Consider the following 17,343-nt stretch of genomic DNA (forward strand, 5'->3'; position numbering starts at 1 on the left):
GGCCCCTTCTCTCTTGAGGCCCCCACTTATGCAAACATCCAGCTCAGATATGGAAGGCCTCCCAGCAACAGCAGCAGCAGGCCCGGATGATCTCACAAGGACCACAGGATCAATCAGGGTCACACCATTCAGGCAACAGGGCCGCTGTTAAAATGGCCAAGTCCCAATGTCCTGTGACAACACTGTCGCCCAAATAGATAGAGGTCTAAAGGCATGCATGCTGCAGGAGCAATAGAACCTCTCCTCCAGTCGCCCAAGCTCTGAGTGAGCAATTTCAGAGGTGAGCTGGCAGAGAAGCAACAAGGGCAGCTTTCCTCTGCAGCGTGTTCGGGGCAGACGCACCGGCCTGCCAGCAAGGGAAAAGAAGCTCGGCTCACCACCCGGCAACCTCCTCACCAGTTGCTGCGGTGCAGATGTCACCTGTCCAGCCGCAGTGCTATCCTCGTCGCTGTGTGTCTCCCTCATCTCACGGGGCCAGGACGCCCTCCCAGGCCAAAGCCACACCATACCTCACAGGCTCCCTGGTCACATCTCCAAGAGTCTCGTCTCTCACCTCGTCAGATAGCAGCCGCCATTTTAACAGATCACAGCGACTCGCTGCAGGCGGCGTCTCAGGCTGCCACAGTCTTCAAGCACAGCACCGACGGGCTCAGTCTGCTCCGGACACGTTCTGGAACAGAGATTTCCAACTGAAATGTGTATGCAGGCAATATTACAGGCAAATGAAAGGATCCGGCGTGAGCACTGGAAAACTGCTGCTCACTGCATGGCCACTACCCACACCCGTGCCATCACCTGCTATTTGATGAAGTTCCTAGGAGCAGCATGGGGAAGTTGGCCTGGTCTACCCACCTTTGCCAGCATGATGGGAAGAAACTTGTCACAAGGGCATCGCAGTCAACGTAGCACCTCCAAGAAGGTTAGATCAGCCTGTATAGATGCAATGAAACATAGGAGTAATGTCAGTGGGAAGCCTGACACCAAAGTATAGAGACCCCCATAGGTATGCTCTACAACCAACGTGCCGGGACTCACAAACTCCAAAAGCCTACATTATCACAAAGGTCAAGGAAAGAGAGAAGGACACTCCAGGTCATTAGAACACCATACATTCCTTCCAGGCACACGTGTGGTCTGTAAATCCAAAAGGGCAACCACCTGTAAAAAGGTTTGGTCTGCAGAAAGGTGTGGGGCTACAGTCACACACACTAAAGCAAGACTGCCCTGGAGGAAACATGGCCTAGTTACTAACCCAAGGCCCTGACTTCACAAACCTAAAGCCCATAGCAAGGAGTACCACCATAGGATTACCAGCACAGAGACCAGTACGTTACAGGCCGTTGGGCTGCTGACACTACCTGAAGTAGTAATAAAGAATGTGAATAGGTTCTGGTGAATGACTCAGAAGTAATCCAAAAACATACTGTGAATTTTGCAAAAGATAATTCTGTATTTTCAAAAAGCAAGTAAAAAGTTAAACAATGCTCCCAAACGTTGCAAAAATATTGATTCACCCCTTGAATCATACAAGCCCGCCAAATAATACATTGCTTTTTCAGCTAAATGTTCCTTAAAATACAGATACATTCATTAAAGCTAAATTCCATTAAAAACTGTCCCCGCACCAGAAACTGAAATCACAGTTTTAGTAGGAAAGATACATAAGATTATTTATATTACTATCTGTACATTTGCTTTGGTTTTTCTAACAAACACATAAGACACAAACAGACATCCAGTGACCTTTGTCCATTCCATCAAATTTCAAACACCCCATATTCCACTATTCTCGCCATTACTCCCTTGGCCCAAACAGAAGAGTTATCAAATACTTCAAAAACCAAGATACTCTGTCTTCTTACACCATAAGAGGAGCAGACCCGGTACAAATACTGGCAAAGCAACTCAACCTGTACTCTGCTCACTGTATAAAAGGATGAAGGGATACACAGAGAGCAAAGGGACATCAACGAGAATATAAAAACCTATTAAAGTGGGAGGAAAATAAGGGTAGGATAAATTGCAAAATAAAAACAGTTAAGAGAAACCAAGCAGTAAACGAGAACAGAAAGTAAAGAGCAGATTAATGTGTATAGAAAGTAAATTATGTAAGAAGAAATAACTTCATGAGAGGAAACAATAAGACAGTAGCATATTGCCAGGAAAAGGTGGGCTGGGAGAAAACCAAAAGAAATAAAAAAACAAGAATGTTTCTGTCAATGGTAATGAAACCGGTAACAAAGAAAGCATCTCAGGAGAAGGTCAAATTAAATTAACAACAATGTGCGGAAGAAAAGAAAACACAATTTGGAGGCAAAAATCAGAAAGGAGGCAGGTTTTCAAAAAGATAACCAAGGGAGAAACAGTGAACCAAGAAAAACCCCATAATGAAAAGACAGTTCGGAGCAGAAAGCAAAGAAAGGTCCAGTCAAGGGAAAAGACATTTGTGAAAGAGGCAGCATTAAAACAGAAAAAGAGTGATGGAATACATAGAACCAAGAAAGGGGTAAGCTTAGAGGAAGGCAAAATACATCCTGGGAGATAGAAAAGAGTAGGCCCGGGGAATAACTGGAAAAAAGAAGAGTGGGCAAGGATGAGGACACTATTTTGAGAAAGTAGGAAGAGGTTTGACAATAAATAAAATAGAGAAAACAATATTAAAAACAGTATGAAGCATCCAGGAGACACAGACATCCTAAATTGAAGAACATCTTGATACATACTATAGAGACCAGCCATGATTTGGAGAGAAGTCAATTAGAAATAGAAAAGAATACATGGAAATAGAATAGACCGGGAACAACAAAGTGACACATAGAGTGATGAAAATAAAATAAAGTTATTTCAAATCTTTTTCCCTAAAGTAGGCAAACAACATTATGGAAGTGTACATTTAAATTCTCACAGATGATTCTGAAGACATCTAATCTTGGAATGAGTTGTCAAACAGCTTACATGATTCAGCAAATTTGGGCTCTGGAAAGTCGCTAAACACTGAGAGCAATGATCTCACTGTACATAAAAACTATAAACAGCTAGTGTTGCTGGTGATTTTCCTTCCACTTTCCTGTTATCACAGTTCCAATAGCGACCGACTTGCCCTGCCTGTGGGCTCACTGCAAGTTTAGATCATTTATAAAGTGCCATCTTCTTGCTCTGGTACATGTACATATAGGCATCACAGAACAGACGCTTAGCCACGCCCTCCATATCTCGGGGACGCTTCTCTGCTAGATCTGCTACTGGTGACTCCAAATACTTCGCCACCTCGGGGCACAGGGTTACTTCTGGAATATTGTAGCCACCATTTTCATCTGTTTCAAAATAAACCAGCAACAGACAAAAGACATTATTTAACAGACTTTCACTTCACAGATATTTACCCAAACCAATAATCACATTTTTACTAAACCAGATACATGTAACTATCTATGCTGCACAATAAATATATATTTTTATTAGTTTTAGCTCATCTTTGTTACTGGTGGGTGAGGGCTTTATCAACAAATCCAGGGAGCCAAGGATGTTGCTATAGGTGCCTGGGATGCTGCAAGCAACATAATCCCAGAGATTGGTGAGGTGGGCATGTGAGAGCGGGTAGAACTGAGGTATGCTGCCCACTGCTTCTCATGGTAACACGCATTTGGCAACCTCCCTGATATATCTAACTGGTAATGGGTGAGGACTTGCACAGTTGAAGGAGTACCCTTTAGCAAAATCATGTTTTTGCTTTGTAAATGCATGTTTATTTAAGTGATTTGGACAGAACTCACACTGCATGTATAAGTGCTGTACAAATCATGCAGGCTTTTCCTGAAAAATGTCTTGTCCTGTCTGGGGGTCCTGTACATTTCCTCTTGTTGAGTCTTGGTTGACCAAATTGAAAGCCCCAAAAAAGCTGGGCCCATAATACCTGGAACCATAGGTCCTGATGTTGGACAAGCCGGTAGTCGTAACAACCCTGCCGGTTTTGAGTTGTATGATATGATATGATGTGGCATTTGTAACGCACCTATACACAAGTGTTACGAGGCAAGGGAGGGGGAAACAGAGGAAAGACAGACAGCGATATTACTAGGCCAGATGTCATTTAGATCGCACAAGTGCATAGGAAGGGGGAAAGGGATAAGTGCAGGGGAAAAGGGGAGGGGAAAGTGCAGTACATGGCATAGTAGAATAAATAAGATAATAGAATGGCCAGATGGTGGCAAGTGCAGGTAAGAGCAAACACAAGTGCTTGTAGGGGGACTGTAGGGATACAGAACAACAGTCCCCAGGTGCGGGGGTTGCCAGGGAGGCAGTGCAGGTGTGCAATTGGCGGGGCCAGGGCCTGAGATCAGAAGGGGGGGCCTGAGATCAGAAGGGTGGTCAGGTAGCCAGTGCAATTACAGCCAGGAATTCAGCAGGGGAGAGGGGGAGACAAAGCAGAAGCAAAGAGGAAGGTTTTGAGGTGCTTCCGGAACCGGAGATGGTTCTCCTCAAGTTTCAAAGATGCAGGAAGGCTGTTCCAGAGGGAGGCCCCTGCCGAAGAGAGAGATCTACCACCAACTTGTTGCTTGGAGAAGCGACTGACCCTGAGGGAGTTGGAGGCGGATGAGCGAAGAGCTCGAGTAGGAAGATATTTTGAAAGAGAATGTTGAAGGTATTGTGGCCCCAGGCCCCAGAAAGCCTTGTGGACAATGCAGGGGGTTTTGAACTTAATCCTCGCAGCCACTGGGAGCCAGTGCAGAGATTTCAGTCTTGGAGAGATACCATCCCTGGGCTTGAGGCCAAGGACAAATCTTGCAGTCCTGTTCTGCATAAGTTGCAGAGGGCGGAGAGTAGAGGCAGGCAGATTTAGATAGAGGCTGTTACAATAGTCCAGGTTAGAGAGAACCAGGGCTCTGGAGACAGTGAGCTTCTGGCGGAAGGAGAGGAAGGGAAGAATACCTCTGAGGAGGTGTAGCTGGTAGTGTGACTTCTTAGAGACGTCAGAGATGTGAGGAGAGAAGAGTGTGGAGTCGAAGGTGACTCCAAGGTTTTTAGCCTTGCAGGTGGGAGCAGGAAGAGGGCCAAGGGAGGCCGGCCAGAGAGCTGCAGGGAAGGGGGGATAGGGTGTGCCAATTAGTAGAATCTCAGTCTTACTGGCATTAAGGCAGAGGTCATTGGCGGCCCACCACTCCTGGATAGAGGTCAGACAGTCAGAGATGAGGGAAGGAGAGGAGGAGGCAGAGGGTAGCCTGAAAATGAGCTGGGTGTCATCCGCATAGCACTGAAAATTGGGTCACAGAGCGGCGATACGGTGGGCTAGCAGTGCCAGGTATTGGTTGAACAGCCCGGGAGAGAGGTTAGATCCCTGGGGGACACCACAGGTAGAGAAAAAGATATCAGAGAGGAAGGACCCAAGTTGGACCTGCGAGGGTCGGTCGGAGAGGAAAGAGGTCAGCCACGCCCGAGCCTGGTCAGTGGTACCCAGGTTATGATGGAGACTGTTGAGCAGGATGGCATGGTTGACAGTATCGAAGGCAGAAGAGAGATCAAGCAAGATGAAGACACACAGGGTGGTGGACAACCAACAGATTCAGTGTGGAGATTAAGCTGGGAGATGGCCAGTTTCTCCAGGAGCTTGCCCAGGAAGGGAGTGATGGAGATTGGGCGATAGTTAGCCGGGCAGGAGGGGTCGGCAGAGGGTTTCTTAAGGAGGGGGTGTACAAGGGAGTGCTTCAAGGGGGATGGGAAGACTCCAGTGGCGAAGGAGTGATTGCAGAAATCAGCCAGGGCAAGAGCCAGGGTGTCAATATGGTCCTTGATAGTTTTGGAGGAACAGGGGTGAACCTGTTTCAACAAGACTTTCATAGATCGTAATTGTCTTGAAACCTCATCAGCAGAGAAAAGGGGAAAGGCAGAGAAGGCGGGAAGGGGGGTGGCTGCAGAAGGGCCAGAGGAAGAGCAAGGGATGGAGGGAGGGAGTTGTGAAGATATCTTGCAGGAATGTTTTAGCAGAAGTAAAATGTGCATTTATTTCCGCAGACCTGAAGGGAAGGGATGTCTATGTAATGCTGCGCAGTGCGCTTATTCATATTAATAGTACATTCAGGCAGTGACTTGGGGTTGTTTATGTCAAGCTCTTAGAGGTTAATATGTGTGCCTTGCATAGTTTTCCTGACATTTTTTCGGTTGCTCACAGAATGTGTGTCTAGGCAAAGGAACTGTTTGGTAAAGGCAATGGCTGATTCTCATCAAGGAGCCTTGCCCTGGTTTGAGAGAAAGTTGTTGCATATGTTTAACCTTGATGCCATGGAGGAGATGGGATACTGCTGTAAGTATCCAGTGAAGGTGGTAATCCGTAAAACACTATACAACCAGCCACATTTGGATACAAGTTTACTCCTCTTTACAGTCCGGGTGTTTATGAGCGCAACCCCCTCGTTTGCTTGCAAGATTCCTGCCCAACTAAGAAATGATGCACACAGAGGGCACCATGCAAGAATATATAGGGTGGTGGGATACCAGATGGAAGGAACACATGAGGTGAAAACCAAACAGAGGTATGCAGCCCTTTGTTATAGTCATGTACCTTGTGCATCATTCTACAGTTCCTTTCCTACCCCTTGCTTGATTTCCCTGTTGCTTTCAATTCCATGTTCTTTATAGTAGTATAAAAGAGACTGTACATTTCTATGGAATATTACCCTCTAAGAATTCCCTCAGTCCCAGTTGTAGCCGAGCTGGGTGGATGCCTATGCTGTGCTGTTAATAAATATTCACGCCAAACCTCTGGCATGCATGGGCAGCCATCATATAGATCCAAATTGCTGGAGCTGTTTAACAGTTCCAGGATATTTACGGTCTTTTGGTCTATACTGCTCAGTAAATACAGTAGTTACAGCAGGCGCCCCTCCCTCGTTGCCCCATTCCACCAAGGGCCGCCTCATTGATGTGTGCGCCTTACATCACCCCCCGCCACAAGCTCCCACAAAGGAGCAGGGGTTGGTTTCACCCCTGCTTCACCCCACCAGCTGTCACCCAGCACTCCTGCCCCTCTTTTCACCCTCAACCCACCCCTCCACACCCACTATCTGTCCGCATTCAGTGCACACACCCACTCAGCACCTCTCCCGGCCATGATGCAGTTCTTTTCCGTAATTCAAAACTCAAACATTCCTGACTCAAACCTAGAAAGTGTGATAGAACTGTGAGTTTCCTAGTCTGCGTCAAAGTTAGAATTTGAAATGTGCATTGCCCTAACACCTAGAAACTGTTACTATTGCATTCAACCAACCCTAGAAAGTGCCACAGTGATAGTACTGTGTATTTCCTAGTCTGTTTCCCACACTTCTTAACATTGGTCTGTGGGATGTTTTTACCTATGCATCCGAGCCCTACCACAAAAACTGTGCAGTACTGGCCTTGAAAACATCATGATGGCCAGAGCTTCCCATAAAATGCCCAGGGAAAGAAGAATAGGCTGCCACCCATTTTTGCCGATGTTATGGGCACAGAAGGGCACTGCCTAAAACCACCATTGGACTACCCACACAGTAGCCTGAAACCATTGGGAATGGCAATGCTTATTGCCAAAAGCAACCTAGAATTGTGGGGAATTCATTTTCTTAAATCCCAAAAATGGGTGCATTACCAGTACTCACCACTATCAGAAAGCCGGCATTTTAAAACAACACCAGACATTGTGTAAAACTGAATAAATGAACCCAAAGCAGGCCAAAGAAAGACTTACTGAGAGGTGGATTCAATGTAAAGTTATATTCTGAAGTGACTTCAAGGTTTATAACAAGACTGGCTGAGCTGTGGATTTCAGCAGTTTAAGTAAATTTGGACTGAAAGACACTAAAAATCTAAATGTTTGAAAGAAATGAGTGACCTACTTTGAGTGTCACATAGGTTGCAATTGTTTAAATGTCATAGTTTTAAACTTACAATCAGCATTCTAGCTGCATATGTAAAAATTGTTAGTTTTATTTGAATGCAGAAAACTGGGTAACTAAAAGTGACATTAGCTGGGGCCTGGCTTAAGGAACTGGATTCTGCTTGACAACTTCCCCCCAATTGGAGTGAAACTGGATCCACAGCAGTTCCCAGGCCTAGCTGCCTTTTGCTGTTCCCACCAAAAGGGATATGACACTTCTCTGATTGAATTACCTGGGCTCTGCAGGAAATTGAACAAAGCCCTGTCCTGACTCAGGCAAATGTTTTATTGGTGGGAGTCGTAAATGTGGCTTCCTCCTGGAAGGAAAGGGGAGGAGCACTGCCTGTGAGAGCAAGCTGGCTTGGCAGAACTGGAAAAACCAGAAATTCAACCTTGTGCTGGGGGGAAACCACACCCCTTTGGGGCCAGAACATAAATCTAAAAAGATGGATCATTCATAGAGCGGACTTGTGAAAATTTTATAAGTGATATCATTATTCTTGTGATTTTTCTGTGCACATTTGAAGACGTGTTAGGACCCGGTGGTATGTTCAGGGGGGTTTTTAGCGGAAAAGAGGATATTACTCTAAATGTATGTATGTTAAAAATCTGACACTCCACCACCTAATGCCCACATGCTTTGCGAACATTTGTGTAAATTCGGGGACAAATCCAATATTGGTAACCCGACCAAAAAGTGAAATATGTTGCCATTTTTGAATGCAAGCCCCCAGGAAGAGCAGAGTTGGAACAGGGGATACCTCATGTGATATGTGATGGGTGCATGTAATTTTAAACAAATGTGTACCTGTGCAAATATGCATTTGGGTCAAAATATAGATTGTGTGTAATTTGACAGGGGTGGGTTCTCTGTATCATAAACAGACCTCATCATGATGACACTTCATTTTATTCCCCCAATCAAGGGGAAGAGGAGGAAGTGGCCAATGACAAGTGGAGAGGGGTAGGGTCTAGAAAGCTAGCCTCTCCACCCACTTTCAAAACACATAAAAGCAGACAGTCAGGACAGATAGGAACATTCTATTCCATCTGCTGCGGGACGCTCTGCCGGGAAAATCCATACTTTACCTCCATCAACCTCCAGAGAGCCAACATCGAGACTTCAATCTATCCACCTTCAGAGACCAAGACTTTACTTCAGAATTTGTAGCAGAGAGGTCAACTACAAGCTAAATCCCTCTTTAGCAGGCCTCAAATCATTGCCACTATTCACAGCCAGGCGAGTTGTTTGAATTCTTTGCAAGAACTCTTGCCATTTGCCAGAGAGCAGTGTTGTATCCAGAGAGAGACCAGCTGAACCGGAAACCGCTGTATCCGGACCCACAGACCTGATCAGAACCAGAGACCCAGACCAGACCAGCAGAGTAGAGCTGACCCAGATCACTGTGAAGTGCCGAGACCAAAACCGGAGTCCAGTCCAAAACCTGACCAGATCCGTGGCGTGGCCTATTTCTAAATATATTGTGAGTACCTAGCAGAACTGTGCAGAACCCAATCTCTTAGTTAAAATAATCTAATCCAAACTATTTTAATCTAAGTAGAACTGCCTCCTAACTGTCACCTGTCATTTTCTAGCTGCAAGCTGTAACCTGTCGCTTTGAACTTTAAAAATTTCAAATCCAAAAAACAACCTTCACAAGATCGTTCATAATTCTGTATCCGTTTGGGCTAGGAACTCTGAAAGCTTAGAATCTTACCTTTCCAACAAGCCTAGAACCGACTTCCTACTCCTTATACTTTCTCCGTAATCACGATTCTCGCATTCGCGAATTTTGCCGCGATTTGCGATTTGGCCCGATTTCTTTACTGGTAAAAAGACAGATGCTGTTGCCTGAACTACTAAAATTCGTTTGCCTCTTAAGAACCATCCCTGAATCATTGCTAGAGTGAGCCTGGACTAATATTAACTAGATACCACTCACCCGGAACCTCTAGAGGGAATTAAAAGCATTTTAGCATATTTTTCACTTCATTGCCAGCACATATAAAAGCATTTTGGGCCTGTGTTTCAAACTTCTGTAGTCTAAGCTTGCTGGGGTGAACTGAATTACATTTGATTGCATTTCTGAGAACTATGTGCTTTCCTTCCATTTCCTTGCATTGCATAAAGGGGGGGGGGGGGAGTGGATTGCCAGAGAAAAGTGATTACATTGTTTTGTTGAAATCATATTGAGTATTTTCTGTATTGCATTTTCATTCAACATTGCATCCATCTGAACTTATATAAAGCATTCTCCACCACCTTATTCTTCTGTTATTATTCACAAGTGTGCTAGTGCCAGACTATCCATTATTGATTACTGCTCAGATTAAGTGTGATATCCAATTATTATAAAGTGTGATATATATATCTATTGTTTAAATGATCAAATAAACCTTTTAAACTTGCAAAACAGAACTACTTCTTGGCTCAGTGGGGTCAGGGGGATTCCAAGAGAGGGGTGTTATATAGGGGTAGTCATCCAGAACGCATGAACTGGACATAAAGATATATCAATAAGGGTTTTCATTCAGTATTCTAGACTAGGCGTTGACTTAGCTGTAGTGTTGAATTGAATCCTCTTACAGGTCTTGTTACATTCATTCAAATGTAGAGGAAGCACACTATGATACTGTCATTTATTAACACGCTTAGGAATTGTTCTGGTTAGATTAATTCACTTCTAGAAAGCAACTTTAACTTACATCTTGAAGTACCCCTGAGCACCGTGACTCACTTGCATGCGCTACACAATTAGAACTGCTCTCACTCGCTCGACTCACAACTAGAAAGGGCCCCCTGAGATAGTTATGTAAGTTACTTACCTATGTTTTAGATCATAACTCAAACCAAACTCTCACCCCTATATCACCATGCTTACTCTCTACTCTACACCATCACTCATTTAGAGTACAGCTATCCCCCATTCGATCAAATTCGGCCTAGCTGGTCATTTACAAACATTACCCCATAAACACCCCATCGTTCTAATAAAATGCAGCTATGTCTCATGACAAACCGGCCGAGCTGCACACAAACGGCCTACAGGTCTAACGCAGCCAAAACCCAGTCCTGGTGTCCACCCGCCAAAATGCACACATTCAACTGATATCAATAACACCACACCTAAATGCTAGGATGCAGCTACGATCAGGCAATTACACCAGCTGCACACATAACTGGTGCACCCAAGCATCCTACGACACCTTATTCTCTCAACTGACCTGGACTACGGTCCCGAGGGCTTTCAACCTACCAGCGCTTTGAGGTCATTCCAATGATATATAAAGCGCTATATAAATGCCATGTAACATAACATAACATTTTAAGTGTTGCATAGTAGCACTTGCAGCGTGTGTGGCAAAGGCATGCCATCTATCCAACTCATTCTTGCAGCATAAAAAATCCTGGCTTGCTTGACCTAAACAGTGACCAGGAGCTGCTATTTGACTTCCGGGCCAACCAGTGCTATACACAACTTCCTACGTGACATTCACCCTCCATGTTTGGAAATGTCTTTAAAGGAGCATTACGGCACAACTAGAAGACACATAGATCATATTAGGTCACAGAAAAAAAAAATGAAAACCTGAGACATGTGTAAGTTAGATTGTGCACGTGCTATATCCTCGTTCCCAACAGGTAGCCAATGTTGGGAAGCATGTTCAGACCATCTCCCCTCCTAGACAATTTAGATTGAGAAAACTATACTACATTATGGAATTGAACACAGGGCGGTGTGGGGGATGGGGGAGGGTGTTATGGAGGGGGGTAGTTAGCGGGAATAGGAAAACCATAAATGGGGAAAAAGTTAAGTAATGTCACGATTTAATTATCTAGGCTATAGTATGCATATACACATGATAATCATAGCACAAACTAACATTGCATTTACAAGGCCATAATGCTTGCAGGCTGTGTTTCTATTGACAACACAGAACAATGAGGCCTCTTTTCTCATCTCACCATTACATCCCAATATCTAGGTGCAGCAAAGGACAGACAGAGGACCCAACATTGGTTAAGGTCTTTGAACTAATTAAGCAGGAATGTGGATAGTTGAAGAAATGAAGGGCTACGGCCTAGTACCAAGGATATATTCCTGAGAACGAAGGCAGCGGTCTCAGTATTCCAAAACATGATCCAAGATTTAAGACATTAGCACCCCCAGAATGATAGTCAATCCATTTGAATTATCAGATGTGCAAGGAAATGGGCCCCAAATCCTTCGTGAACTGGATTGATTAGTAGGGCACTGAGTTCACTCCTGGGGAGTGGGAACTGATAAATTAATAGTTACTGACCATAGTGACTAACTTACTCTTAGTCCACAGTCCTCTTTCCTCCATACTGTACGGGCGTCCCTCGCGAGGGACGGCAGACGGAACCTTTTTCACCAGAAAAATCTTCTTCCCCTTTAAATTTAGATGCGTGGCCCTGGGAGCATGTGCTCACCTGACTCCACCTACCGGCGCCACGCCTCAGTCCCCATTGACGCATCGACAATATACAACATTGCATGATGACACCAGGATTATTAGGGGGGGGGGGGATGGTGGGACGTATGGAGGAAAGGGGACTATGGACTAAGAGTACGTTAGTCACTACGGAGAGTAACTATTAATTACTCTTACGTCCCGTCCCCTTTCCTCCATACTGTACGGCGATTACAACTGAATGTAGCCCTAGGGTGGAGAGGAGACCCTCCTTAAGCAAACTGGTTTCTCATAACCGCCTCCCAAAAGCGGCGTCTGACCTAGAGGCGACGTCCAGACATCAGTGCTTGCAAAAAGCAGAGGAGGTGGCCCAGGTGGCCGCCCTGCTGATGACTTGCCACAGTACATGAGGTTGAAATGTAATGGCCATGCTCTTGGCACTGATAGCATGGACATGCAAATTAGCCAGAACTGGACTGTTCTGCCCCTCATAAGCCTCCATGATAGCCCCGACCATCCACCTTGAGATGGAGGCCTTGGAAGCCTGATAACCTGGCCTTGAACCACCAAAGGTGACAAAAAGGGCATCTGAATTGCGGAATTCCTTGGTCCTGTCCAGGTAGTACTTCAGAGCGCGTCTGACATCCAGACCATGATAAACCCTCTGAGGCTCATCCTTGAGATCGGCGAAGAAAGTAAGTAAGACTATCTCCTCGTTCAGGTGGAAGGAGGATGAGACCTTGGGCCTCATTACGACCCAGGCGGTAAGGGATTACCGGTACCGGTAAGGGCACCGGTGCCGGTAATCCCTTACCGCCCTATTCCGAGGTCCCTTTGCGGGTCCTCCCTCAACGGCTGGTAAAACCAGCCGTTAAGAACGGGACCCGCAAAGGGACTTTAGAGGTAATAACGGTACAGCAATTTGCGGTACCGTTATTATCGCCTTCCCCAATCCCATTGAGCCCTATGGGGGCTAAAATGGGATTGGGGAAGGGCCATGGTGAATGGGGAATTACCGCCCCCGCCAACCTTGGAATGGGGCGGTAATTGCTCCATTCACCATGGCGGAATCGGTAAGGTTTTGGAGACAACCATGGCGCTAATAGCACCATGGTTACCTCTAGGGTCGTAATGAGGCCCCTTGGGTAGGAACGCAGGTTGAGTCCGGAGGACCACCTTATCCTTGTGAAAAGTGGTGTAGGGCTCTGATGCCACAAGAGCTGGGATCTCGCTGACTCTGCGGGCTGAGGTGAGGCCCACAAGAAGAGCTTTTTTTAGGGTGACCAGCCTGATGTCGGCGGATGCCATGGGCTCAAATGGTTTGTGCGCTAAGGTGCCCAGCACTACATTGAGGTCCCACACGGGGTGAGGCCTCTTTATAGGCAGGTAGAGTCTGTGGAGGCCCACCAGATGTTGCTTGACCACCGGGTTAGAGGAGGAGAAAAGACCCTCCTCCGAATTCCTGTAGGCACCTATGGCTGCCAGATAAGTGCAGCATGTGTGGACCTGTACAACGGAATGGGCTAGGTGTGCCGAGAAGGAGAGCATGTCATCCAACGAGCACCTAAGGGGGTTGGCCCAATGACAGAATCTAGACCATTTGCTCTTATATTGACACCTGGTAGCTTTGCTTCTGGCACCCTGAATGATATCCAGATTAGCCTGCGATAGGTTCAAGTGCTTCAGCGTGATCAGCTCAGGAACCACTCTGCGAGGGCTAGTTTGTGGGGGGCTGGGTGGAGCACCCTGCCCACCTGCTGGGTCAGGAGCAGAGCTGGACCCAGCGGCAGGTGAATGGGGGGTCTGTCCGATAGGCTGAGCAACTCGGAGGACCATGGTCTCGCCGGCCACCATGGAGCTATCAGAATGATGCTTATGTGCCAAGACTGGTTTATCTTGCAGATCACCCTGTAGACCAGGGGAGTGTTACGCTCACCTGGTATCCACGGGGGCGCCACACGATACTGGATGGAGGTCTAACCGCTATCACGGACCCCTCTCTGCTTGGTTATGTGCCAGACGTTGGGTAGCGCCTATAACAGGAGAATGGAGGGTTAAGATGCTGGTTCTGTGATGGGGGGACTCCCACCTCCTTCTGGTCCAAATCCCCTCCCTTGGGGTTATTGCCCACCTTAGGTTTTTGTGCGGTGAACTCTCCATCCTGCGTCTCTGTGCCAGGGCGTGTGGTTGGTGCGGGTGTTCCGTGGACCTAGTTGCTTCACTGGTCCGTGTGCCCTTATGTCGGGTCCAGACCGGCTGTGACTCTGACTCTGCTTGCTGTCTTCCAGGTGAGTTATAATGTCTTTTCCGTCTTTATTCTGTATCTTTCCCTCTGTTTTCGCTGTCTTCTCGGCGTCTTGCTCCACTACGCTGTACCCTAACAATGTCTCTTTTTGTTTTCACAGGGATTGTTGCGATCTCAGAGTTGCCGCGCCGATGGCGAAACCACGGTGAGTTATTGATGCGCGGAAATCTGTGCTGTTTATTGGTGTTAATTGCTAACCTGTGTTCTCTTCCCTTCTTTGTACAGGTTGCGGTGATGTTCCGGAGTGATGAGCGATCGAAGCGCTGCTTGCCATGGTAAGTGCTTTGTTAATGCTGACCTTGTTCCTTCTCCCTTGCAGGTTGCGGTGAAACCCGGAGATGGGCGAGGTAAGAGAAGCGCACAGTGCTGCCAGGACTCGCTGCTTGCCCAGATAAGAATTGTTATTAATGCTGTCCTTGTTTCTTTACCTTTGCAGGTTGTGGCGAACTCCGGAGATGGGCGAGGTAAGCGAAGCGCAGGATGCATTCAAGACCGGTTACTTCACAGGTAAGTGTTCTTGCTCGCTAATGCTGTTCTTGTTCTTCCAGGATATTAATGGAATCCAGATCTAGGGCTTCAGGATCGGGCTGCCGAAGAAGCAGATGAGCAGGAGCTGGACATGGTGAGCGTTACACTCAGGAGTGCAGAATAACGCAAAGCACGTTCTACTGTTTGGGTGTGGTTTGAATAGCCCAGGTAAAGTAGTTCCAGGCCAAGTAGTTCCAGGCCCAGCCACACCCAAAACACTAGACCACATGGCTTGGTTCTAAAGAACTGAGCTGTGTAATAGGCCTCCATGTTGGATTAAGGTCCAAAACTGTTATTGCTTTATTCCTGATAATGAGACTGGCGCCAAAGGCGCCAGGACTGACTCCATGTATGTTTCTGATGGAGTTTTAAGACCCTTGGGACCAGTGTGAAAGGCTTTAGCTACACTGCTGCCAGGGGGCTGTTATACCTGAGGGGGTCAGGGGCATGGATCGTGACAGGGAGTGGACGGGAAGGCGTATGCCGTCATGTGGTTCCATGGTATCTGGAATGTGTCGCCCAGAGAGCGGGGGCCCTGTCCAAGCCAGGAGGCAAAACTGCTGGCATTTCCTGTTGTCCTGGGAGGCAAACAGATCCACTTGGGGGTGCCCTCGTCTGAGGAAGATCTCTTCCAGGAGCAGGTCGTTCAATTACCATTCGTAATTGTCGTCCCCAAATCTGCTGAGCCTGTCCACCTCCAGATTGGATTCCCCCGTGAGGTGGACGGCTGTGAGGTAGATGTCGTTCTCCAGAGCCCATTCCCACATGCTGACCACAAGGTTGCATAGTGGAGGGGACCTGGTACCCCCCTGCTTCTTGACATAGTACATGCTGGTGGAGTTATCCACCTGAATAAGTACTGTCTTGCCCTCTATGAGAGGGAGGAAGGCTTTGAGGGCCAGCCATATAGCCTTCAACTCTAGCCAGTTGATGTGGGACTCTTGCTCCTGCCGGGTCCAGACTCCAGGGAATGTCCACTGGCTCCGATTGTGAGCCCCTCTCCTGAATCCATAAGGCTGCGAAGTGCAGCTGCAGTCTCCTCATCCTCAGTCTTGCGTGAGGTACGGCTAAAAGGACCACCGCCAGAAGGCCCAGTAGGTGTTGGTACCACCAGGCCGAGGTCACAGTCCTGGAGAGGAAGTGAGCAGTGGCTCTCATGATGGCTGTGATCTTGACCTCCGAAGGGAAAACTCGCTCGGAATCGATGTCCCAGATGAGGACCAGGATGGTCAGCTTCTGTGTGGGTTGTAGCTGAGACTTCTTGAGATTGATAGTAGCCCCAAGGTTGTGTAGTGTGTTCATAAGCGCAGAGGAGGTGTGAAGAACCGCCTCCGGAGATGAGGCCCGGACGAGCCAGACATCCAGGTATGGGTAGATGTGGTGGCCCTGGGCCCTGTGGAGAGCTGCCACCGCGTTCATCAATCTGGTAAATACCCTAGGGGCTGAATTGAGGCCGAAGGGTAGCACCTTTTACTGGAAATAGCAGCCCATGATCCTGCCAGTGAAAAAGTGAAAAAGGTTCCGTCTCTCGTCCATCGGGAGGGACGCTCATGCAGTATGGAGGAAAGAGGACGGGACCTAAGAGTATGTGAAATACCAGATGCTCTTCCCACCCCAACAGAAAATCCTATATTGCAACATATCTTATTTCATCACTTCAGGCCAATGCTTTTGTTGAAACACTGATCATTTAATTGAGGTTAGCATTAGGTGAAATTCATAATACTGGCTGACATGGCCGGCATGTTTTTCCTCCTTGCTACACTGAGCAGATCTGAAATATTGCTAATGAGGAGTATACTGCTGGTATTCCTGTTCCAGTCTGTAATTCTGCTTACATGCCATCTGTGAATAGGTTAAACAACGGAGTCCTGACACAGTCTCGTACTGGGCTGTCCCCGTTAGCAAGACACGTAAGGGTTGCAGTATGGATAAGTATGGGGAAGGTGCCAGCATCCCGTTAAGGGCCAAGCTACTTGATCAGTGGTGTTTCCCCCGAGTGTACTGCCTTTTGGGTTAGACCCAACCAACCGGCGAGTACCGAAGACATATATACAACTTGTTTTGATTATCGTTATCCAAATGATTACTATACAATCCTTTTTACATTCTGAAGAAATATTGTTCTTATACTAAAGTACAGAATAGTAAAACCACAAACCCAATC

At 46.9% G+C, this 17,343-nt stretch overlaps 1 protein-coding gene across 2 annotated transcripts in view; it reads right to left on the reverse strand.

Moving 5' to 3' along the window:
• Nucleotides 1–1,426: 1,426 nt before the first annotated feature.
• LOC138497986 (ubiquitin carboxyl-terminal hydrolase CYLD-like) overlaps nt 1,427–17,343 on the reverse strand; it is a 1,189,455-nt gene continuing 1,173,538 nt past the window's right edge. For both annotated transcript variants that reach the window (XM_069621757.1, XM_069621758.1), the window contains exon 15: nt 1,427–3,314. In XM_069621757.1, coding sequence (XP_069477858.1) covers nt 3,130–3,314 — 185 coding nt within the window. In that variant the 3' untranslated portion in view covers nt 1,427–3,129. The remainder of the gene's footprint in view (nt 3,315–17,343) is intronic.

This window comes from Ambystoma mexicanum, chromosome 5q (assembly GCF_040938575.1).
Source record: "Ambystoma mexicanum isolate Mex_15411 chromosome 5q, UKY_AmexF1_1, whole genome shotgun sequence".
NCBI classification, from domain to species: Eukaryota; Metazoa; Chordata; class Amphibia; order Caudata; family Ambystomatidae; genus Ambystoma; species Ambystoma mexicanum.